General features: G+C 48.1%; 1 protein-coding gene across 1 annotated transcript; it reads right to left on the bottom strand.

The window, feature by feature from the left end:
* Positions 1–237: 237 nt before the first annotated feature.
* Positions 238–22,852, bottom strand: TYRO3 (TYRO3 protein tyrosine kinase). Its single transcript, XM_003340039.4, is given in 20 exon segments — positions 238–1,856; positions 5,999–6,135; positions 6,347–6,506; positions 7,033–7,142; positions 8,469–8,590; positions 10,187–10,279; positions 10,681–10,761; positions 11,482–11,577; positions 11,962–12,062; positions 12,185–12,314; positions 13,127–13,271; positions 13,783–13,928; positions 14,454–14,631; positions 15,054–15,169; positions 16,520–16,606; positions 18,505–18,675; positions 19,590–19,690; positions 20,021–20,204; positions 22,421–22,562; positions 22,565–22,852. Coding segments are annotated over 20 exon segments (2,913 nt in total). The 5' UTR covers positions 22,820–22,852; the 3' UTR covers positions 238–1,498.
* Positions 22,853–25,101: the final 2,249 nt, after the last annotated feature.

Below are 25,101 nucleotides of genomic sequence, written 5' to 3'. Positions count from 1 at the left end.
TGAGCTACTTCTAAAGGCAGAGAGACCAGGGAGAAAGCCCAGGATCTTAATAACCAGTTAGGTCTCCCTCCCTATATACTTACATGCTCCATTCCACACAGGCCCAAGACAGAATTCTCGGCAGCTTTGGGTAGGAAAGGTGAGAAATCAATATTACAGCTTCCTCACTTCTCTCCCTCCCTCCCCCAATCCCAACAAAGGAAAGTGCTTGATTAAAAGAAAGAAATGACTATTTCCAAAGGGCTATTCTGAGGTTTATTTTTATTTTTATGTTTAAATGGCATCTAATAGCCTGGAAATGACCCCCCCAAAGGCAGACTACTGTCTTTCCCCCTTTTCCCCCCACAATTGTCTCTGCCATGAAGTGGTAGCAATCAATAATAACCCCTTTCCCCTAAACCAGATCCCTGGCCTCGATTCCTCCCACTTCAGCGGCTCTGAATGGGAGTAGGCATAAAGAGGAGGCTTCTGTTAAAGGCAAAGGCAGGATAGAGGGACTCAGCAGGGAAGGAAGAAGTGGGACCAGAAAGCCCTCTGGGCTTAGACACAGCTGCCTTTGTTAGTAGAATTAGGATTCTTGTAGCTTGCTCCAAACAGTGGAGGGTGCTTCCCTCAGTAATGGAAAGAGGATGCCATCCCTCATAGGACCAGACATCAGGCCTGTCTGGTCCTACCAATCCTTCCACAGGCCCTTCAGCTCCCCTTCTTTTCAAGGGAAGGGGCACCTGGTAGCCTGATGTCCTCTAGCTTTCTGCATAGGTGTGTGACCTAGTGAGTGTGCAGCACCCAAAAGGGATAGGCTATTGGCAGGGTAGCCCCCAGTCCTGCTGACAAAGGATTATTCAGACCTGAGTATACCGACATCCAATCCCACCTACAGAGTGAAAGGGCTTGGCCTTACCAACCCCCCTACCAATTCACACCTACACGGGTGTAATGTACATCCATCTCTGTGTACCTTGAAGAAGCTGGACTGAGAGAATTAAAAAACAAGTGGTGTGGGCAGAGCTGCCTCCCCAGGCTGGGGGCGGCTCAGCACATGCACTAAAGCAGCAGGGTTAGCCCAATGGGGAGGGAAGGGGTGAATAGTGCCACTTATCTACTCTCCTTCCTGGCCCCCACCCATTGTAACCATGGGAATGTAACTGCAGAGTACCAGCTGCCAGTGTCCAGACAACTAGGCCTGCTTTACCTCCCCCCTCCCTCCCCACCCCAATGAAATAGTCACGAGCCTGTGCCAGGCTGGCTGGACCCAGAGTGATTGGAGGAAGAACTGAGATTGGGTGATTTGGTCAGATCAGGCTTCCAAAGCCCAGTCCCCAACACAGCTTGGGAGAGACTGCCATAGGAGTCCCCACATTTCCGACTGGGCTGAGTTCAAAGGGGGGGGCTTTGCCAGCCAGCACAGCCAGCCAGACACCTCCCCCTAACCCCCAAAGGATGCCCATCCATTTGTTAGGCTAAAAGCCTCCATGTGCCAACATGCCAACAGCCCCCGCTAGAGTAGCATCCTCCTCTGGGCCTCCCCACAGGCCCCCTCTGACTGCTGTTCCTCCCCAGACTGTTCCGCCAGCCTACCAGGGGTAAGGATATACCGATAGTCACTGGGAATACCTCCTACTGGCCCTGTACCATTACTGTTCCTATCCCCATCCCCACTGACAGCCTGGTCCCCACCCAGCTGGCTTCCCTCTTCTGCTTGTTCCTCAGCCTTCTCGATATTGATGTAGAGAGGGTCTCGACTGGCAGAGAGAACAGACATTCGGCCCAGGATCTCTTCCAGCTCCATCCGAAGGGTCGGGAAAGTAGGGCGCTGCTTGGGGTCTGAGCACCAGCACTGGTACATGAGCTCATAGCTGTAACAGAAAGATGAGAGGCTGCTAAAGAATTAAGGGGGAATAAAAAACAGGGATCTCTCAAGTCTGTGGTCAGCAGAATTCCCAGAGAAGGCCAGGTCTCAAGCCCTATCTGAGGTTTCTCCTGGAATTCAGTTTGTCAAGCAGGACTATTATTAAGTGCCTACCATTTCAACGTGTTAGGCCAACAGTCTAAAAGGTGGTAGTGACCTATTATTCTAAATATTGTAAAATTAAAAACCCCACAGGCGGGAAAAATCCTACCCTAGGAAAGAGAATGAAGTCTGGGCTGCTCAGAGCCAACCACCTGACATGCTTGCCTATCCCCAGGACAAGAATTCCTGAAAGCTGGGAATTATTGTGCCTACATACTACTGTGTCAAGCCCCTTCACCCATGACTGCTCCTAGAGCCCCTCAAAGTGAATAGAAAGGGAGAAAAGTTCATCATGTCCACCCCACAGCAGGTCGTGGGAAAGGCCTGAATCCATGGGCATAGGGCTCTGGCCAGGACAGTCTCAAAGCTGACTAAGCCAACTGGCAACTGTCCACTGTGATGTACTGGCCAGATGCCAACTCCCTTCATCCCTCCCCTGGTAGCACCAACCACTGACCAGGAAGGAGCTGAGCAGAGACCAAAAGGCTATTAATAGTTGAAGAAGTCTTTGCTTCTTCTTCAACTGTGGATGCCTGTAAAATAACTTGATAATTATGTAGTATTTTAAGCTTTGCAGCATGAGATAGTGAGTAAAGAAGTGAGCCTTGGGGGCAGCTGGGTGCCTTAGTGAATAGAGAGCCAGGCCTAGAGATGGGAGGTCCTGGGTTCAAACCTGACCTCAGACACTTCCTAGCTGTGTGACCCTGGGCAAATGACTTAACCCCCATTGCCTAGCCCTTACAATTCTCCTGCCTTGAAACCAATATTTAGTATTGATTCTAAGGTAGGGTTTGGGTTATTTTGTTTGTTTGTAAGGGAAGTAAGCCTTGGAGTCAGGAAAACCTGAATTCAAGTATTAGTCACCTATGATGCATTCTGGTAGTATGGCCCTGAGGTCACTTCATATCTCAGTGCTCTAGGCAATTCTCTAATTCTGCAGGTTTCAGGAAAGTTGCCAATTCACATGAGAGATTCCTTATACCAGTGAAATCACAGGTCCATTTTCCTATCCTTTAAGATTTGCAATACCCTTTATAATCAAGGCCCCTGGTTGTTCCATGAACAAGAAGACATCCCATCTCAGCTCTGAGCATATTCGCTGGCTGTCCCCCATGCCTAGAATGTTCTCCCTACTTTACTCTGATGACTGACCTTTCTGGTTTTAACTCCCAACTAAAATTCTACCTCATACAGAAAGCCTTCCCCAATCCCTCTAATTCTAGTGCCTTCCTTCAGCTAATTATTTCCTATTTATCCTGAATATAGCTTATTTGCAAATATTTGTTTTCTTCTTGTCTTCCCAATTAGACTTTAAGCTCTTGGGGCAGCTAGGTAGCTCAGTAGATTAAGAGCCAGGTCTAGAGATGGAAGATCCTGGGTTCAAATGTGACCCAAGACACTTCCTAGCTGTGTGACCCTGGCTAAGTCACTTAACCCCCATTGCCCAGCCCTTCCTGTTCTTCTGCCTTGATACCAATACACAGTATTTATTCTAAGATGGAAGGTAAGGGTTTAAAAAGGAAAAAAAAATAAGATTGTAAGCTTCTTTGAGGACAAGGACTATCTTTTGCTTCTTTTTTTGTCCTCGGTGCCTGGTACATAGTGGATACTTAATGAATATTTACAGAATTAAACTGAACATTATTTCATTGGATTCCCATAATGATGAAAGGCTAGTATTGTATTTATCCAAATTTTAGTTATAGAAAACTAAGACTCAGAAAGCCTAATTGATACAGCTAGTAATCAGTCACACAGTCAGTGCCAGAAGTAGGATTCCAACCTAGGACTCTCCTACTTCTGGAAAGTGTCGTGTTCACACCCTGTATACCCATTAAGGGCATCTCAAAATAAGGGCTTCCTCTTTTCCATCTCCTCTAATTCTTTTCGCTTAATCCAAATGAACCTCAGGTGACTCTTCTACAAGATTTTTTTTAAAACCTCTATGCCAGCGGTTCTCAACCTCTCAATTTGTAGCAATGAGAATACATAATGCATGTCAGGTATTTACATTCCGAATCATAACTGTAGCAAAATGACAGTTTTGAAGTAGCCACCAAAATAATTTTTTGGTTTGGGGTCACTGCAACATGAGGAACTGTATTGTGGGGTCACAGCATTAGAAAGGTTGAGAACCACTGCTCTATACCTTCTGAGAATCAATACTAAGTGTCTGTTCCAAGGCAGAAGAAAGGTAAAGGCTAGGCAATTAGGGTTAAGTGATTTGCCCAGAGTCACAAAGCTAGGAAGTGTTTGAGGCCAGATTTGAACCTAGAACTGCCCATTTCCAGGTCTGATGTTCTACCCACTGTGCATCCTAGCTGCCCTGTCTTCCACAGGATTTTAAGGTCTATTTCTGCCCATCCCTTTCACTGCCCAGCTCTGTAACTCAGGCCTAAAGCCAGAACAGTTCAGTTGGCAGAAAGTTGGCATCTGCTTGAATTGTATCCTGTCAGAGGTGGAACCATCAAAGCTATTCACTTGTGGGAGGAAATGGTCTCTTTCCTAAAACCATTGTGGACTTGGTCCTGCTTTTCTTTTCTCTAATGCTGTTCTTTCCATGCAAGCCCAGGAAAAGAGTGGCTCAAGTAGGATTCCAGTCACTAAAAAAAGAATTTAAGTGACTGACACTGATATTACATCTGCATAGCCTCTTCTTCCTCTCCCCACATACAAGGAGGAATCTGCCAACTCAGCCCTATCCAAGGAAGGACTGCCTTAGGCTTCACAGCCTCCCTGCTCCCCACCAACTCCTCCCTCTTGGTGTTTAGGTCCTCCCAGAATGAAAAGAGGCTGGCCATTTCTCTCTAGGACTCTTATTTCCCAATCTTAAGCCTCTTCCAGATGCTAAGACCCTTCACCAGCAATCAGCCGGGGTTCTGAAGTAACCATTCTTACCCCCAGCAGTCCTCTCTTTGGAAAGGCAAAGACTGTGGCAGAATAGTGAAGAGACCCCACTGGCAGCTGCAGTCCCAGTCTTTTGAGTGGTGAGAAGACTCCTATAGGCATTTCATCGTTTCTCCTCCCCCACCTACTCATTCTGAGTAGGAGAGAATTCTTAATCTAGGGGAGATGTCTTTTTTTTCCCCTTTCTTTCTAAATGCCAGCAGTCTAGCTCAAACCAGCCTGGCACTGGGAAGGAGGAAGGATAACAGAGAAATCATGGCTGTTCCCTATAGAATCTCTTTCTGGCTTCTGCCTCTGGGATCAGGAGGGGATGGATTTCTTGTTTATCCCTGGGGATGTTGGAGAAGGTATAAGAAGAGGTTTGAGTGAAAAAATGTCTAGGTTAGGAAAGAAAGGAAACAAGAAGACACTGGATAGGAAGAACATGATTTTTTTTCCCCATTAAACTGTTAAAACATGAGAAAATAATTTCCAGAGGGAGAAGAGGTGAAAAATAGAGACATAGAGAGACAGAGACTTCATGAAACTATTCAAAAATCAGGAAATCATTTCCAGAAATACAAAGAGGCAGAGACAAAGTTGTTTCATGAAACTGTTAAGAAATTAGAAAATCATTTCCAAAGGGAAAAAAAAGAGGCAGAGAAAGTCACTTCATGAAACTGTTAAGAAATCATTTCTAGAGAGAGGAGGAGAGAGAGACAGAAAAAGAAGAGACATTGGGGGGGGGGGGGAAGAGAAGAGAGATCCAAACTTAGGCCCTTTGGAGAAGTGCTAGATTGGAATCAGAGGACCTGAGACCTTGGATAAATCACAAATTCCCTGAGCTTTAGTTTCTCCTACTATAAAATGAGGAGGTTGACTAAATCATCTCCAAAAAATAGAGCTCCAGCTCTAGAACTGGGATTCTTTGATCCTTCAGCAAAAGTCACCACTCAGGGAAAGGGGAGCCAGGGATCTCTTATCAGTAGCCATAATTATATAGAATCACCAATGCACCCTAAAGCCTAACCTGGTTCTCCTGAACCCCAAAAGTCTTCCCTTGCTCTTTTGTCCCTCACCAGCTTTCTATGGAACACTTACACTTCCTCCAGACATTCAGGTGGCTGCTTCAGACGATTCCCACTGATGAGGTAGTTGTAAATCTCCGCGTTTTCGATACCGGCATAAGGTGTTTGTCCCCGTGTCATTATCTCCCACATGGTCACACCGAACGCCCACTAGAATAAAATCAAAGTCAAAAAAGCTGTCACAGCAGGCCTCCAGGGGAAGATAAATCTCATTACTGAATAGGATAATTCATACAAGGGAAACCAGTCCCAATCCTAACGGACAGTAAGAATAAGAACACTGAACTTTGTGTGTTGATCCTGGCCCTGATTTGGCTCCTGAGTCCCACCCAAACTCGTGCCCCCAAACCCTTCTACTCACCACATCACTATGCACTGTGTACAGGTTATCAGCCAAGCTTTCCAGGGCTAACCATTTGACAGGTAATTTGGAGGCACAGCCCTGCCGGTAATAATCACCACTGTAGATCTTCCGAGATAGGCCAAAGTCAGCCACACACACAGTCATGTCCTCGGCTAACCTGTAAAGAGAGTGAAGGGCAAGGCATCAATGGGCGGACCCTGCCCTCTTCTTCCCTAGAGACTCTAACGTCAGCAGTCTCTAAGATGGAAAAAGGTGCTCGCTTTTAGGCATCAGACTCCTGTCGACCAAAAATGGGCAGAGATCTGGACACCATACCCAGGCTGGGCCTGACAGTAGTTCTCTAAGCCCTGCCATATTCCTTCTAGTTTCTTTCTTTCTTTTTTAAAATCCTTTCCTTCTGTCTCAGTATCAATTCTAAGACAGAAAAGTGGCAAGGACTAGGCAATCAGGATTAAGATGTTTGTCCAGAGTCATACAGCTAAGAAGTGTCGAAGGCTAGATTTGAACCCAAGTCCTCCCAACTCTCAGCCTGGTGCTCTATCCACTGTTTTACCTATTTTTTTCCCCCTTCTAGTTTCAACTGTGTTCACACTCTTAATCGAAGCACTACTGGAGAGCTCTCTTTTGCTCCTTCCCTATGATCTCTGCTCCCACCCGCTCAGGTCCTCTGGCAGCTCACTCACATGCAATTCCGAGCAGCCAGGTCCCTGTGGATGAAGTTCTGGGAACTCAGGTACTCCATGCCACTGGCAATGTCCACCATGAATCGGATCAGTGTCTGCAAGGGCAGGTTCTAACCAGTAGGAAACAAATAAGCTTAGTCCCAGGCTCTGCCACAAACTCAGCTAAACAGAGTAGTAAGGAGAGCCCCTTGATCAAAAGGTTCCCCAACTCCAGAGTCAACAAATCTGAGGGACGGGGAAAGAGTGGAGAGCTTTTCCCAAGGTGAGGTTTTGTAGAAGCTCAGAAACTAGGTAGGAGAAAAGGAATTGGTTCATCCCTTCTAAAAAGCAACTGGGAACTCTGCCTCAAAAGTTATTAAACTCCTCCGCATGTCCTTTGACCAAGGTATACCTCTGCTAGGTCTATACCCCAGAGATCCAATGAAGAAAAAAAGATCCTATATGTACAAATATATTTATAGCAGTTCTTTTTGTGGTAAAAACTAAGGGGGTGGCTGTCAACTGGGAAATGGCTGAACAAATTATGGTATGTGAATAAATATAAAGTAATATTATTATCCTGTAAGAAATGATGAAGAGAGAAAAGAAAGGTTTCAGAGAAGTCTGCGTATGAGCAAATGCAAAGTAAAGTGAGTAGAACAAGGAGAACATATTATATACCATATGTGGATTGTATACTATTCAAACAAAATGAATGCTTTGAAATACTTCAGAACTCTGATAAATACATGGGCCAACCGCGATTCCAGAGGACTGACGATAACAATAATGGGTTAAATATGCAGAATAATACTCATTTTCTAACATAACTAATGTGAAAATTGTTTTTCTTGACTATGTATATTTGTTACAAGTTTTGTTTTACTTTAGAAAAAGGGAAGAATTAATGCTTTTTCGATGAAAAAAAAATTTTTAATTAAAAAAAAAAGTCTCTCTCTAGAATGAATACTACCTTGAGCCTAGAATACCCTAAGGCCTTCTCTAGACCTAAAAGGGGTATCTTTGCCAGGTCTAGGTTCATAGCAGAGAATAGACTATTCCTCCTTTTCCTCTTGAATTCTTAGAAGCTTTCAAAAAGCTCCATAGTCCCCTCTTCAAAAAACAAAACAAAACACCCTTACTTTGTCTTAGAATAGATACTAAGAAGATCAGGAAGGACTAGGCAGTTGGGGTTAAATGACTTGCCCAGGGTCACATAGCTAGGAAATGTCTGAGGTCAGATTTGAACTTAGGTCCTTTGGACGCCAGGCCTGGTGCTCTATTCACCGTGTCACCTACCTGGTCTCACATTCCCTCTTCATCTCTTGCACCTAAATTCCAATTCCTCCTCAGCTCTACCAGTCTTGCTTACCAAATCCTTCTACTCCCAAATGCTCTCTCTCCCATGTTCCTTTCCAGTCTACACACACACACAAGCCTCCAACATAAACACTCACAAAAGGATTTTCTCCAATTCGGGAGGCAAGCAGGAAAGCATGTAGGTCTCCATGCTTCATGAAGGGCAGGATCACCATGGGGATAGGCAAGCGGCCCTTGGCCCGGCTCCGAAGGCTCACCCCTAGGGACGAAAAGAAACACGGAGAAAGTAAGAGGTTGGTTATTCAAACGAATGAAAAACTGATCAAAGGGTCTGTGGGATTGGGCCAGAAGGGGGAGATATTTGTTGTTATTCAGCCATTTCAATCCTGTTTGACCCTTTGTGACCCCATTTAGGGGTTTTCTTGGCAAATATATTGGAGCGATTTGCCAACTCCTTTTCTAGCTCCTTTTACAAATGAGGAAATTAAGGCAAATGGGAGCAAGTGATTTGCCCAAAGTCACCCAGACTTGAATTCAGGAAGGTGAGTCTTCTAGACTCTAGAGCAGGGGTCCCCAAACTACGGCCCTCGGGCCACATGCGACCCCCTGAGGCCCTTTATCTGGCCCCCACCACACTTCCGGAAGGGGCACCTCGTTCATTGGTGGTCAGTGAGAGGAGCACTGTATATGGTGGCACTACAAAGTGCAGCATTGCTCACATACAGGACTACTTCTGGCAACATAATCCTTTGCATGGCGCCTTGTTCTGAGAGTAACTGAACAAGAAGGAGGCATCTCACAAAGGATTATGTGGCTCCACAATGGAAGATGTCAGCATGGTGAGCAGCGATCCGGGGGAGGGGATTCCACACGGTGTATACTGCTGCCCGGTTAGGGCTAAGTTTTTATAGTCCGGCCCTCCAACGGTCTGAGGGACAGGGAACTGGCCCCCTGTGTAAAGTTTGGGGACCCCTGCTCTAGACCCAGGATTCTATCCACTGTGCCACTGAGCTGCCCCTAAGCGGTTTCCTGTCCTTTCCTGGCCTCAGGATTCAGCATTCCCCCAGGCTTCTCAAATGTAAGGCTATGTTGCTCCAGTAAACGAGGGATTTCGGTCACCTGGAAAATGCCCCATCGAACAGTTCAAAGGCCCCTCTCAGTAGCTACCTCATTCCTAAGTACAGCCCACAAGGAACCAGACCTTGGCATTCCTTCATAATGACCTTCCTTACACATGGAAAACTTGACTTTCTAGGTATAGGTTTGAGGGACTGCTCTCAGAATCATAGACTTAAAGATAGTTGAAATGTTAGAGGCAAATCGGTTAAGTGATTTGCCCAGTCACACAGCTAGTAAATATCTGGGCAAGATTTGAACTCCACGCCTGGTACGTTATCCATATGTCAGCGAGATGCCTCAGTTTCCTCATTTGTAAAATGAGTTGGAGAAGAAAATGTATCCATGCCAAGAAAATCCTAAATGGGGTCACAGTCAGACATTACTGAAAAAGGTCTCAACAACAATAACAGGAGGAGGCCATCTAGTCCAACTCCCTCATTTGACGAAGGAAGAAAATCAGAAAGGTTTAAATGTTTCTACTGACTAACCCACCCAAGGCCATAGAAAGAGTGCTGGAGATGGGATTTGAACCCAGCTGACTTGCTAGTCAGTGATCTTTTCCCTCTCTGAATCCAGAGAACATTTTACCTTCAGCCAAGGGTGCTGCTCTCCCCAGTCTCATTCTCGGTCATTCTGCCGGTACAGCTAACATTTCCTTCCTCCTGTTGGTGCTCTACCTGCCCTCCCCTCAGGTTGCCCCCTTCCCCGTACCAGACTCTCCTGGAGAGTCTCTCACCAATAAGCTTGGCCACGTGTGGGTGGTTAAATTCTTTCATGCAAGCAGCTTCTCGAAGAAACTCTTCAATGTCACTGGAGTTGATGATGTCCGCTGGAAAGATGAATGGGAAAGAAGAGGTGAGAAGTGCCTTCCGAATGCTGCTGGCCATTGCCTTTATGCCATCCATCCCCTAAATCTCCCCAAGAGCCCTGGGCAGGGCCTGTAGAGTTGCTGAAAGGGGTTCAAGCCAGGACTAGGGAGCTGAAGAGCTGCCACAACCACAGGCAATATGAGAGGCGAAGGCAAGGAAGAAGTATTGTTCAGGAATGCAGATACAGAAACAAACTGTGGAGCTAAGGCTAACTTTTTGAGCTTTTTGTCCTTCAGTGTTCCCACCCCAGAGCTGCCAACGAGGCCCAAGCCCCAATTTAAAGAAGGCTTGGCTCGGGGTTCTAGGGTGTCTCTATCACTCCCTTCCCAAGCCACATCCTCCAGCATTGTACTCCACTCACCTTTTAGCATTTTCACGGCTACTTTCTCAAAGGAGCCATCTGCCTGCTTCAGCTGGGCTTCCCTCACTGACCCAAACTCCCCTAGGGATGAAACCAGCTAAGTGTGAGATAGACCTGTGACTCTCATTTCTGTTCCCAAGCCATTCCCCCCAAGAGAGGAAGTGGAGCCTGCCAGCCAGCCCTGACTCCCATCTGCTCCCAAAGAATTCCCCCAAGGAGGAGGGACACAGATTATGGAAGTTGGGCTGGCATCAAAGAGCCAACATGGGGTGGGGAGGAGAGAAGAGCCGTAGAAGTATGCAACTTACTACAAGTAGAAAGGGGAAACTCAGGGCAACTGGGTGGCTCAGGAGCTAGGGGGCCAAGCCTGGAGATGGGAGGTCCTAGGTTCAAATCTGACCTTGGACACTTCCTAGCTGTGTGACTCTGGCAATGTCGATTTTTGCCTAGCCTTTTACACCTCTCTTCTGCTTTGGAACCAAAATTTAGCACTGATTCTAAGACAGAAGGTAAGGGTTGTTTTTTTGTTTTGTTTTGTTTTTTAAGGGAAAACTCAACCACCATCCAAATCAGAACAGATTGCACGTAGAATCTCACCTTCCCTAGCCACCACAAAGCCTCTTGAATTTAGGGTTTTTCCTGCCAAGTTCCTATAATCCATAGAAATATCCTTTTTCACCCTGTCTCACGTAGTCTTATTTGTAACCCTCTTCTAAATCCCAAGCATGTCCTCCTCAGACACCCCCCCACCTCCCTTTGGTAAAAGGCTTCATCCTCACTGAAGCCAGTCAGCCACCTGACCTTTGCCCAACATCCGGCCCAAGGTGAATTGTTGCTCCGGTATCAGCACATCCTCCAGTTTGTCTTTTAGCTCATCACTGATACCCAGGCTGTCCACTGGGAAGGAGAAAGAGACGGTAAAACCCCCTGGGAAGTTGAGTAGTAACTAGGACCCCCTACTCCTCTCCCTTCTAAGGACAGTGACTGACTCACCCCAAAAATCAAATGAGGAGGGGCAGCTAAGTGGATAGAGAGCTGGGACGGAAGGAGAGTTTTAGGTTTAAATTTGGCCTCAGACACTTCTTGGCTGTGTGACCCTGGGCAAGTCACTTAATCCCAATGGCCTGGCCCTTACTGTTCTTCGGCCTTGGAACCAATACTTGGTATCGGTTCCAAGGCAGAAAGTAAGGGTTTAAAAGAAAAAAATCAAATAAGGAGCAGGTCGTTAGAAACAAGACAGGGTCTAAAAGGGCTGCCCTTGTGGGAGGTTCCACGACTCACGTGTGGCTTCAATTCGTTCTGGACCTTCTCTATTAAAGGATCTGGCAGCACGAAAATGAACAGCAGGCTCCCCACGGGCCATGACGCTGTCAAAGGCTTGCCTAGAGGGATACGGGATATAGGGAAGGGGTCAAAGGAAAGAGACAACAAGTGGGTTTCAGGCTCCCAAGTCCTTTTATCTCTTCAGGGGTGTCTCTGGATACCACTCTAGGCCCAGACCTACCCAAATCGTGTTTCCTTCCTTCTTTTACGTAGCAGGATTAAGGCCAGGGCAGCAGCTGTCACGAGTGCTGTCAGAACACCCAAGACGACAGGCACCCAAGATGTGCGACTGTGAGGGGGGCCCTGCTGACCTGAAGGAAAAAGGAGATGGGTTCCTAGTACAGAAGGCCCTTAGAACATTCCCAGAGAAGCTAACTGACTTGCTCAGGCACAGCTTAAAAAATCATAATAAAAAGCCCCAGAGGGAAAAATATTCTAAATTAATCAATTAAAATTTTTTTAATTAAAAAAAAAAAAGCCCCAGAGGGGACAACTAGGTAGCTCTGTAGTTTGAGAAGCAGGCCTAAAATTGAGAGGTCCTAGTTTCAAATCTGACTTCAGAGATATTTCCTAGCTGTGGGATCCTGAACAAGTAACTTAACCCCTATGACTTAGCTCTTACTGTTCTTCTGCCTTGGAACCAATACACAGTATTGACTCTAAAATCAAAGGTAAGGATTTAAAAAAAAAATTAAAAGCTTCAGAATAAGGAAGAAAAACCCTCAAAAGACAACCAGGTTTGAAACAAGGGCTCTTGACCATTTTTGTTGTCCTAGAACCCTTAGGCGATCTAGAGCCTATGGAAGAATTTTCATACTATTTTTAAGTGCACAAAATAGATAGAATTATAAAAGAAACTAATTATGTTAAAATACAGTAATTAAAGAAAAGGAATTTTTAATTCACTGATTTCACCTCAAGAACCCTGGCTTTCAAGGTGCATAAGAAACTTGGGTCTTTCATCTCAAAGTGATCTCCCATGGCTCAGTTATCCCTGGCCTTGACCTTATTTATTTGGATCTGCCAGGGATGGAAGAAAATGGGCACCAGGCTCCTATCCAACTCTCCCACCCAGAAGCCAGGTGGTCCAGTGAGACAGATCCCCTGCTCCCCTTTGTCTCACCAGCCCCATCACGATAGGAGACAAGCAGAGGCTGGCTCCAAGGGCCACAGCCGACTTCATTGGAAACACACACTCTGGCTGTCAGGTCCTTCAGGGGATCCCAGCCAGTCAGGTTGGCTCTGGTCCCCAGAACAGTCATCTCACCCTGCAGGCCAAAAAGACCCCACCCCAAAGGAGAACTTGAGGAAGAGACCCCAGAGTGCAGGCCAGCAGGATGATGGCAGAGCTAAAGGCTGAGGGTTAGGAGGGAGGGTGGGTCAATCTTACAACACACAGGGAGTCAGTGACATTCCTGATTTCAAGGGCTGCGGCAGCCTCCCCTCAAACACAAACAGAGGCGGGGAGGTGGGGGATGGAGGATGGAAGAGCCCAGGACTGAGGGAGGGAGAGAGGGAGGCCTAGCATTTTCTGTATCCTCCCCCAGTTCATGCAGGAATGTGCTGCCTGCTCAGCATTCAAAGAGGTGGCAGTGGTAGAATCCTAGGGAGGTGCAAGCTTGAGAAATAACCCAATCATTTCTGAGCCGCTTTCCTTCTAGGTCCCAAATGGACCTGGAAACAGGGAGGCCATTTTTTTTTTGGCCAGTCCATATGGAGATTAGGGAAGAACCCATGAGAAGGGGAAGAGAGTGATTTAGGGGTTCCCTCAGCCCTTACCTGGGTCCCATTTTCTTGAACCCAGGATATTCTGTAGGGCCCTAAGGGGCTCTCACTAGAGCTCTCAGGAATGACTTCTTCCCACTCCAGGATGAGACCATAGTCTGTTCGGATGGCATGGAGGTTCTGAGGGGCACTGGATGGGGCTGGACCCAAAAGAGAAACAGCCACAGAGTCACTTGGACCTTACATCACCACCACAGCTTTTCCTACCCCTTTCTAGACAAAGAGCCCACCTAAGCATTCCACTGAGTTTCCAAAAAAAAACCCAAACCAATTAGCATTGAGGACCTACTGTCTAGAACTGAGGATGGAGATGGTGAAAGTAGAGAGGGCGAAGGTCTTCTCTTCTGACCTAATCTTTGCCCATTTTCCCTGGTCTCTCAATTCTCACTACTCTAGGTTCTAGCTACATTCTTTGCTCTAGAGGAAGACAGGAAAACAAGAGCTATACGCTCTTTGGAAAGATAGGAGTAATAGTATAGGCCATCAAGATGAGGTCATCCTTTCAGTGGAATGTTATAGCTGATAGGGACTTCAATCCAAACCCTCAATTTTATGGATGAGGCAAATGAGAAGCAGGTGTTATAACTTGCTCAAGATTACACCTTTATCCTACAACCTCCCTCTCTGAACAGACCTGACGCCCCTGCCACTCCAAGTCCTCTTACCCAGACCCTGGGTCTGGAAGGGCACCCAGTCTGCATATGGGGAAGGCCCTAAGGCATTGGTACATCGAACTCTTAAACTGTAGTTGGTGGCAGGTTCTAAGCCCCGAAGCAGACAACTGAAGGGTGGCACAGGGACCACCACCGCCAGGACCTCCCAGCCTCCTGGGGCCTCTGTTACCTGCAAGGAAATTGGAGAAAGAAGGGGTTGGAAGCCACAAAAATCAGGGAACTTAAAAGGAGAGGGACATGGGCAGGAGGGGTAGGAGACAAGGAAAAACAGGCATTCTTTTAGTTAAATCTTAAGGAAGCTTCCCTCCCCTCCCCACCATGGATGCATGAGTGATGTAATACCGAACAGGTCAGGGCTCAGACTAGAGCTCAAAAGGAACCCACCTGAGTGTACAAAGGCATACTCTGATGAGAGAATGCACTCTGGCCACCCATCTGGGTCCTGCTACTGTACAGAACTCCAGCCTGGTGAGGACTGGTCACAAGATCATGACTCATCATCGACAAGGTGCTAGTTTGACAGACAGAACAGGGCAGTCCTGTAATCTCCACCTTCAGCTTTCCCCAGGCAAGGCCCTCCCAGAGCTGTACCTGGACTGTGCAGGAATGGAGTAGAGCCTGGCCATCAGAGCCAGGAATCCAGGCCACACTGGCATTGTTGCTCGATAGCCGGGTCACTGTTACATTAGAGGGTGCTGCTGGCAGAGCTGCAAGAGCGGGAGGGAGATCTGGGGTCAGTCCCCAGGGAGTCTAAGGAAGCAGCTGGGGCCAATAACGCACACAGTGAAGGGATGGACACAAAGAAGTCAAGGAATATATATATATATTTTAAATATATACATATATATATCTCAGATCACCATCTGTCTCTCCTCAGGGTTCTAGATGGATGATCCTGGGATTGGAATACCTTAAGACTGAACAGGGCTGCTCAAAACTCTCAAATGCCTGTCACCAGTCATAATAACCCAAACTCTTTCTCAGAGAAAGAAGGGGTGGGAAGTCACCAAGTTGGGGAGTTTAAAAGGAGAGGGACAGGGTAAAGAAGGAAAAACAGGCAAGATTTTAGCCTTGAGCTAATGCTTCCTTTCCTTAAATCTTAAGGAATCTTCCCTCCCCTCCCCATCACTGACCAAATTTCAACCAATGTATGAGTTATTTAACACCTAGCACATCAGGGCTCAGACTGGAGCTCAGAAGGAACCCACATGAGTGCAGCACTTTCTCACACCCTCTCTCTCTCCTCCCTCCCTCCCTCTCTCTCTCTCTCTTCTCTTCCTGCCTTTCTCTCTCTCTGTGTCATAGCAGGAAACACAGAATAGCTGCCATGCCTGGAACAGAGCCTGGAATAGAGCATGAGGCCATCTCTGTGATGTAGGCTCTGCTACCAGAAGCCTGCCTGACCAAGGCCAGGGATGTGGGGGCAGGGAGGGGACAACCTCAGACTTTACAAATGAAGATGACACATTTCTCCAGCAGTGTGGCTTTGCCGTGTATAGGTATCTCCCTCTCCCTCCCCCTCTCTCTTTCACACACACTCACACACAGCCCATTTCCCACATTCCTCCTTTTAGAAAAAAAGTCAAATCCAACAACACCCCATTGATCCCAAACCTTACCAGAGCTCCACTACCACCATTCTTCCCTCTGAAAGGGATGAAAGGCAGAGGCTGAGGCCAAGCCCGAGCCCTGGCTAGTTCCAGCTGTTTCTCCTTCCCAGGGAATCAGCTTCGTGATGGGGAATCTGCTCTGTGACGTCAGGTTTCTATTCTCATCTCAGCGATGGCTGAGCCTCAGGTGCTCCCACTACAGGGGCTGGGGACACATGCCAAGTAGTAGCCCCTCCTCCCGGAGACCTCAGCCAAGAAGGCTCCCAGAAGTGAGGAAAGCTGGAGGCCAAGAGGTAAAGCTTCCTCTCTGGTATGCAATTATAATCTCTGCCTCCATCCCCCATCTCACCCCTCCTTCTCTGCAGATAGATTGTCTGGGAGCTCCCACAGCCTTACACTTACACACACACAGAAAGACACACACGCAGACATGCACACGTTTCTTACCTTGAAGATAGACTGTGGCTGGACGGGAGGAGGCCAAACCTTTCAGGTTATGAGCTTCACAGGAGAACACAGTGCTCTGGGTCACCCCTGGGGGTCACACAGAGAACTCTGGTCAGCCCTAAGGTGGCCAATGAGCCTGGGAAATAGGTGAAGTGTGGGTTCACAGAATTGATGTGGAGATGAGGGCGGGAGGGAAAATGCAGATCTTAGGGTCAAATGACAAGGAAGTCTATGGGAAAGAGAAGCTAAATTCCCCTTTCACTGGCTATCCTATTCATCTGTCCTCACAGATTCTAGCCTTTGTAATTGTTCTCCCAAATCTCTTTATTGTGCCTCCCCAAATAAACTGTAAGCTCCTTTGGGGAGAGGACTACGATTTCAATATCTTTTGTATCCATCCATAAAGGAGCTAGCATGTTTTGCAGGTATTAGGAACATGAACTCAATAAATGCCTTTTACCTGAAGGACTGTCTTCCAGCTTCTCACCAGAGGAAATCTGAAGAGAGCCTGAATTTCCTTACTCCCTCTCTTTAATAAAGAGAAAGGCAAGGGCTAGGCTGTGGGGGTTAAGTGACTTGCCCAGGGTCACACATCTAAGAAGTGTCTGAGGCCAAATTTGAACCCTGGTCCCTCCCAACTCTAAGCCTGGCTCTTTAACCACTAAGCCACCTAACTGCCTGAATCTCCTTTCTGAAGGACCATCTAGCCCAGCTCTTGGTGCCCTCCTTTCTATCTCCATCACCGATCTCATCTTGGAAAGCCAGGCACTTTCCACTCATCAGCCCAGCTTTAACTGAGGCTGACAATTGCCTCCTTTCCTAAACTCTCATCCACTAGGACCAGCAGCCCTTCCACTTGTTTTCTTTTCCAAGACCCTTTTTCTCAAGACCTTCTCAAGAACAGTTTGGAGAACTGCCCCAGACAAAACTCAAGCTTCCTCCCTTTCCACTCCCGGCCAAGCTTTCTCATATCTCAGTTTCCAATCTCTTTGCCCCACCCCTACTCAAAACTCAAGGAGAAATGTAAATCTCAGTTCATAACAAAGGTGTTTCCTGGATTTAAGGGAGCAGTGATTCGTATGCAGATGCATCTGGGTAACTGTAATAATAGCTCGCATTTAAATAGCATTTTAAGGTTTGTGATGCAAAAAATGTACTTGGTCTCCTAGAAGCCCCACCAGCGATCCATAAGGTAGCTGCTATTATTATCCCCATTTTAAGGATGGGGAAACTGAGGAGACAGGTTTAAACGACTTGCCTGGGGCTCCACAAGCCTTTAGTATGGAGGCAGTTCCAGGCTCCAGTTCCAACACTCAATCCATAATGTCTCTATATGGATATGACTGGGGCTAGGGCTGTTTAAGGGGAATGGGATTGATCAGATGAAGGAACTGATGGGGGGGGGTGGGGGAAGCTACCGTATGGCTTCTCCCCTTCTGCCAGACTTTCCTCCTACTCGAGCATGGGCTGATTCCTGATTCCTTCTTTGGGGGTGGGGCTGTAACTAGTCCCCCAATTCATCTTCGAAGGCATGATTCTCATTGTCAAAAAGGGATAAAGTAGCCCCCTACCTCTGCTTGCAGCCTGTGAGTTACCACTATTTAATAAGTATGTTCTGCCTAGGAAAATACACCTAAGGAACCTTTCTACCAGCATAGTGCATGCAGCAAGGAACAGAATCAGGAAGCTTGGGACCAACCCAGTGAAACTCAAGAGACATAATTTAAGAAGAGGGCTACCTGGATTTAAATCTGACAGTTCCTAGCTGTGTGACCCTGGGCAAGTCACTTAACCCCAAATGCCCAGCCCTTACTGTCTTGGAACCCATACCTAATGTTGATCCTAAGACAGAAGGTGAAGGTTTAAAAAAAAAGAGGAGGGCTCTGACAACTACTCATCTGTCAACCTAACGGGTCACAGTCAGGGGCTGGCTTACTCCCAAAGGAGCTTTGCCCTCTCTCCTCCCTCCTTGAGGGTGATCTCACCTGTAACATTCAAAATGGAGGGAGAGAGAGCTGGTTCTCCCACCTGTGTGCCCCCCCTCCACCAGAAGATGGTTACGGGTTCTGGGGGCCCCACAGCTTCACAAGACAGTTGGAAAGGGGCATTAGGGGGCACTGTGAGGTCCTCTGGCTCCACGGTGAAATACGGCACACCTAGGAAGAAAAGGTAGTGGGCAGAAGCTGATTTCTGCCACCTCCTTACATGCTAATCCTCCCACTTCCTAAGTAGAAAGGGGCCCCCAAAACAAAAGGCTCCCCAAGAGCTTTTTGATTAAATGTGGAATAAACAGATCTCCAAAGGAAAGGGGCTCCTTCTATATGGAATCTGCACACCTGGAAGGGTCCCCTGGAAAAACCACATGGACTTCGGGTCTCATGACAAAAGTGATCCCCCTCATTCATGCTCCCTCTCCTCCCCACTCCATGCACAGAAGGCATCACTGACAAACCCCACGCCCTCTTTGCAGCTTTGCTATATCAAAGTTTCTAGAAGAACAAGAAGAAAGAAGGAGAGCTTGCAGGGGCGGGGAGATGGGGGAGCCTCAGCGGTGGAGTTGTGCTGGCAGGCCCCAGCCCCAGCTACAGTTTCAAGCCCTTTGTTACTTCTTAGTCACTTTGTTTTCAGCTGAGCAGAACTAAGCTCCTGCAGCTGCAAGATCTTCCTTGCCCCCTCCCCCTGCTCCTCTCCTCTTTCCCTGGTCCTGACAGAGTCCGGCCAGGGCCAGGGTGAACTAGGCCTGCTGCCCAAAGAACAGAGAGAGCCTTCATCATGGTCTATCACAGGGCCCCCTGATGCTCCCTAATGCTTTGTTTGAGCTGTGGACTCCAGGCTTTGAGGGTCTCCCTGTACTGGAAGTGGACCCAGAAATTCAGAGACCTTACTTTCTTCTGAGGCTACATGTTGCCATGGGTAGGTGGGAGATCAGGGTAGCAGAGCTCACTCCTGAGCTAAAGGGGAGGAGAATGCAGCCTTCCCATTCGCTCTCAGGGGCTGTTGGCACCAGGAGACAAGGGTCATGTCCTTGCCAGAGTGACCAGGCAGGCTATTCCATCAAGCCCCTCCTCACCTTCTACTGTAAGCCACACTGGCTGGGATGTCTCTGTTTCTCCCCCTTCTTCTACTTGGCACCAGTACCGCCCAGCATCCGATCGATCTACTGACTTCAGGCTGCAGTGAGGACAAGGAATTCAGTTCAATACCATGGGAGAGGGTGAGGAGCAGCTCTGTTAGCCAGACCCTAGGGGACTCAAGACTGCTTGAATTCCTTCTCATTAAAGCTCCAAAAGAAGACTAAATCAAACCCTAGGATTCATGGAATGAAGTGGTCCCCAGGATCACAAGACAAAGAAATCATCATGAAACTTAAAAGTCTGTTTCAGGAGAGCAAGTTTCTCGAATCATTCTTCCCCATCCTGGAAAGCTCAACTCAGAAATATACATGTATGACATTTTTAGGGAGCATTCCTTGATGTCCTCAGTTCCCCTCCTGTCCTGTACCTGAGGAACCCGATCCAATGCTGTTCACTGATAGGAATGTAGACTTGGTCCACACTCTGCACCACGGCCCCATCCTTGACCCACTGGATCTCAGGTTCCTCTAATCCCTCCACACTGCAGTTCAACTTCACTGGTTGCCCTTGAGATACTGTCAGCTTCAGAGGGGCCCCAATGAGCTTCAGGCCTGAGAGAAGGGAGAATAGAACTCAGATGGGTTAGGGTCAAAGGGACAGAGCCCACTCCCATCCCATTTCTGGGACTATGTCAGTCTAGATTCTAGGACCCATGACTTGGGATATATATCCTCATGGATATATTGGCAAGAATGGACAATTGGCATAAAGATGTGGCATGGATCCAGTCGTTAGAGGAAAGGAGAATTCTCTGGGTGCAGCTTCTCCCAACGCCAGCTCCCTGGAAATGCCCTGTCTAGCATTCCTTCTGCTAAGCAATGCTGATTCTCCTCTTTCTACCCCTAGCCATGTTTTCCTAAGAGGAAAGATAAGGTGATACCTAAGCATCTCTACTTCCCTCCCAACAAGTTGGCAAGGTAGGGTTCTGGTAAGCAGCATATCCCCACTTTGGTTCCAGATTGTTCTAGCAGAACTGGAAGGTAGAATTCTCACCCAGATTGTGAAGCTGCCCTGAGAAGGACTGCTGCTCTTCCAGGTTAACCATCCTCTGTCCCCTCAACTTTGCTACTCTATATGAGGGTCTCACTTCCCACTCTACTAGTTAGCTCTCCATCTCACCTTGGCAAATAAAAAGAATGTAAAAGAGAGGATGGGAGTGTTCCCTGGAAGCAGATATGTTTGCAGAAGCATGTCAGATCACATACATGGCATGCATCCATTCTATTAATACCTGAATGTACAAAGGATGTAGGTATGAAAGGTCTATGAGGTAGGGAAGAGTTAGTTTTGTGGGAAATGGGAAGAGGCCCCTACCAGGATTATGGGTCAGTTCCAAACCTCTAAACCCTTTCTGTTCAGCTGAAACATAAAAAAACGCTGATAAAGTCTGGGTTGCATAGCTCTTTACAAACATCTCCTTTGATCCTTACAATAACAACTCTTTTAAGGTAGGTACTATGATTCCCATTTTGTAGGTGGGGAAACTAAGGCTCAGAGTTAAGTGACCTACCTATGATCTCTTCACAGCTGGTTCAATAAGAACACAGGTATTTTCTAACCACATGTCCAGAGGTCTTTTCATTACACCACATTATATTTCCACATCACAGTTCCCACTGCCCCAAGCCTTTGCAGGGGCTAAAATTCCACCCTTGGACAGACAAATCCTCTTTTCCAATCCCACATTTTTTGATGGGGAGAAGGTGTGTATAAGGATATTGAAGTTCTATTGCTAGTTTTTACTCTTCTCCTTTGCTTTGTGACCCCAAAACTGCCCAAAGCTCGAAATACACTTCTGCAGTTTTTCTTCACCAGAAAGGTAGAAGATGGAGTACATAGGACAACTACTCACTGCTCAGGAAGTCCCCGATGTCCATGGACCCTGATCACCCCCCATAACGGAATGCCCCCCACCCCATCTCAGCCCTCAAGCACCAGGCTGGGGGGAGTGTGTGGTTCGAGAGTCCCATTCCGTTTGAGAACCAGAGTCCCTCTCCCAGACTTGCTCGGTGACTCGAGCAAATCTAAGGATGAGGTCCCTTCATTGGTGCTGGGGCTGGCGCTGGCAGAGGTTCTGAGATTAGCTTCAGACTTGATAAACCACTCAGGCTAAAGCCTTTAAAATTCTCCCAGGTGTCTTCGCCCACACTCTGGTGTGAACCTTGGTTTTTATCATGGGTGTGCCCAAATGTTTCCGTGTGATCAAATGTGTGTTGTGCATGGGGCTGGGCATGAGGTTTCCTACCAAATGTAAATCCTCCATACCTGAGATGTCCTGAGTGGGGGTGGGGGGTACCCCTTTAGGGACTAGATGGCTGTGGCTATGAAGAGGACCCGTGTGTACAGTCTGTGTGGGAGGATGAAGGTCCCTAAGACTCCGGGAGAAAGAAGGAAACTGTTCCCCTCGGAGAAGGAAGCGGGAAAATCAAGAGCCCAGTCCCCCGCCCGCGGACCCCCGCCCGATTCCCTCTCCTGCCACTCTGTCCATCCCAGCGGAGAAAGTTGGGGGTGGGGACACAGGCGACCAGATGCCCGCGGCTCCTGCCCTCCCCCTCCCCAGCGCTCGCTCGCTAGCTCGCTCGCTCGGCCTTCCGCTGCCACCAGGGCCCCCGAGACCCCCGCCTCGGCCCCTCCGGCCGCCCCGCAGGCCTCGGCTGTCCAGTCCCGGGCTTAGGGAGCCGGACCCCCATCCGCCCGCCCTCGTTCCTTCCTGAGTCCCCAGCTTTGCTACCCCAGCCGTCCCCTTCCCCCAGAGCCCAGGTCCTACCTGCGGCTGAGAGCTCCGGGAGCAGCAGCGCGGCCAGTCCCGCCAGCAACAGCTGCGAGAATCGGAGCGGGAGCCGGAGCCGGAGCCGCGGCCACTCCATGCTCCGCCTCAGCGCCATCCGCGGCGCCGCCGCACCATGCCCGCCCGGCCCGGCCCGGCCCGCGACGGAGGGGGCGGGGGCGAGGGGCGGGGGGGCCGAGGGGGCGGGAGCCTTCGAGCCCGCTGCTGCTCCGGGCTCCAGGGGACCCGCGAGCACTCCGAGCTGTTCCCACCGCCAAGTCCCCACGCGCGAGCTCGCGGCCGCCGCCGCCGCTGCTGGTATAGATGCTGCTGTCGCCGCTGCTGCTGCTGCTGCTGCTGCTGCTGCCGCCGCTGCTGCCTCCGTCGCCGCTGATTCATGGTCTTCTCCCGGAGCCGCCGCCTCCTCCCCCGGCCCGGCCCAGCTCGGCCCGGGCCGGCAGCAGCCCCGAGCTCCTACCGCCCCCCCGCGGAGCCTCTGAGTGGCTCACTTCACACTCTCCCACCCCCCACTCCGGCCAACCACCTCCTCTCAAGCCCAAGCTGGTCCCCTCGGGTTTCAACCTGGCGGGACGTTTCTGAAAACCTCACCCCAACACCCAAACACCAAAGCTGGCTCCAGTCCAGTACCCCCTCGGTATTCGCTGTCACCGGAGCTGGGATCCCCTGTGTCCGGGTCGGGAGCCCCACCTTTTCTCTTGACATTCCAACATTCTCAAAAACCACACTTCAGGAAGGATTCCTCCCTCAAAGCCTCACTTTATCCCCCTCCCACTCCAGAACTAACCTGCAACCCCCATTCTTTTTTCCCCTCCCCACACTAAAGTCCTACTAGAGACTTCTAGGTACAGCACAGTTCCCAGACAACACCAGTTGAGCATGAGATACAGGGTCACTGGCAACTGATTGATTACAGTGGTGCCTCAAATTATTTTATATTTAAATAGCTAAATCCTCTGTCTTGTAGAATGTTGGCTCCTTAAGGGCAGAATTGCTTTTCACTTTTTTATATGTATCTCGGGTACCTAGCACAAATACTACAATAAATGCGTGCTTAAATTAATTCAAGCATCCTTGATCCTAGCACCTTTGATTATCTTTTAAAGTCTCCATTATGATCCCTGTTTCATTCCCAACAGCCCATTTGTTAGCTCGATTTTTGTCCCTGAGTGCCATTAATAATATACATCAAAATTTTCTTATCCTAAAATAGTCTCTTTTTCTTTTTCTCCAATTATTTTACCCAGCATCCTACAGTCCTGGATTTCCCAAGCAAGATCCTCTGTAACCCCTAAGATTGACATGATGATGAATTTGGAATCAGGAAGACCTGGGTTCAAATCCTATTTTATATTAGCTGTGTGATTCTAGACAAGTCATGTAACCTCTCTAAGGATAACAACATTGACCTCACAGTGATGCTCTGAGGCTTAAATGAGATAATGTACATAAAGCATTTTGCAAAACTTAAAGTGCCAGTTATTATTGTAATCTTATTTCCTGGAGGCTATATTGATTTAAGTTGATTTGCCCCTTTTCTATTGCCAGTCTTCTCAATAGCTCTTCCAATCCCTATCCTTGCAAACCCATCCTCTTTGCATTTCCTGGACATGGTATGAAAAACTGATTGTAAACAGCATCTAGTACAATGCCTTGTCCATGGTAGTCACTCATTAGATAAATGAGTAAATGAGAAAATGAATGAGTGAATGAATGCTTCATGACTCTGGCCTGCCCCACCACCAGTAATCATGGGGGTGGTTATGCCCACAGACATCCTGTTACCCAGATGCAGAGCTAGGTCCTCAAACTTAAGTTATCTCTCCTTTTTTCTTTTTCCTTTATTCCTCTCTGAGCCTCTAAAACTTTCCTCTAGCCTACCTACCCCCAAACCCTCCCAGGTTTCTTTCTTCAAGAAATCAACCAAGACCCCAACCTCCCAGTCATCCTTCCCTGCTCCCATCTCTTCTAGGGAATCTCTTTGTGAGCAACAGAGGCCTGCTGTCATTTCCCCTACTTGGCCTGATCAGTGCTTGTTTATTAATTACGCTAATAACAACAGCAGGGAGAGCAGCAGTCACAGATGCCTGCTGTGGGCGCCCCCAGGCGGTGGCCCCAGGGGAGACCAAGGAACTCACTGAGAAATAATTGGCAAGGAGGGTCTGCAGTCTCCAGCTGGCTGAACAATACATCTTGCCAACTTTCTTGTGCACTATGGATCTCTTCCAGAACCTTGTCCTAAAGGAAAAGACCTACTTCTTCCCAGGAACTATAGCCTCCAACCTGTGGGCTGAGATCAGGCATATGGTCTGAGAGGATGAGGCTGGGAAGAGTGAAAGGAAACTGTAAGTTAGAAGCTATGTTGGGGGCAGCTGGGTAGTTCAGTGGATTGAGAGCCAGGACTAGAGATGGGAGATATTAGGTTCAAATCTGGCCTCAGACACTTCTCAGCTGTGTGACCCTGGGCAAGTCACTTGACCCCCATTGCCTAGCCCTTACCACTCTTCTGCCTTGAAGCCAATACACAGTATTGATTCCAAGATGGAAGGTGAGGGTTTTATTTAAAAAAAAAAAGAAAGAAAAGCTATGTCAATAGCAATGGCAAAACCTCCCCATACTTCTTACTTTTCATTGTATTTCTACCCTCTCCTTCCCTACTCACC

Source organism: Monodelphis domestica, chromosome 1 (assembly GCF_027887165.1).
Source record: "Monodelphis domestica isolate mMonDom1 chromosome 1, mMonDom1.pri, whole genome shotgun sequence".
Classification (NCBI taxonomy): Eukaryota; Metazoa; Chordata; class Mammalia; order Didelphimorphia; family Didelphidae; genus Monodelphis; species Monodelphis domestica.
This window is presented reverse-complemented; position numbering and strand designations above follow the sequence as displayed.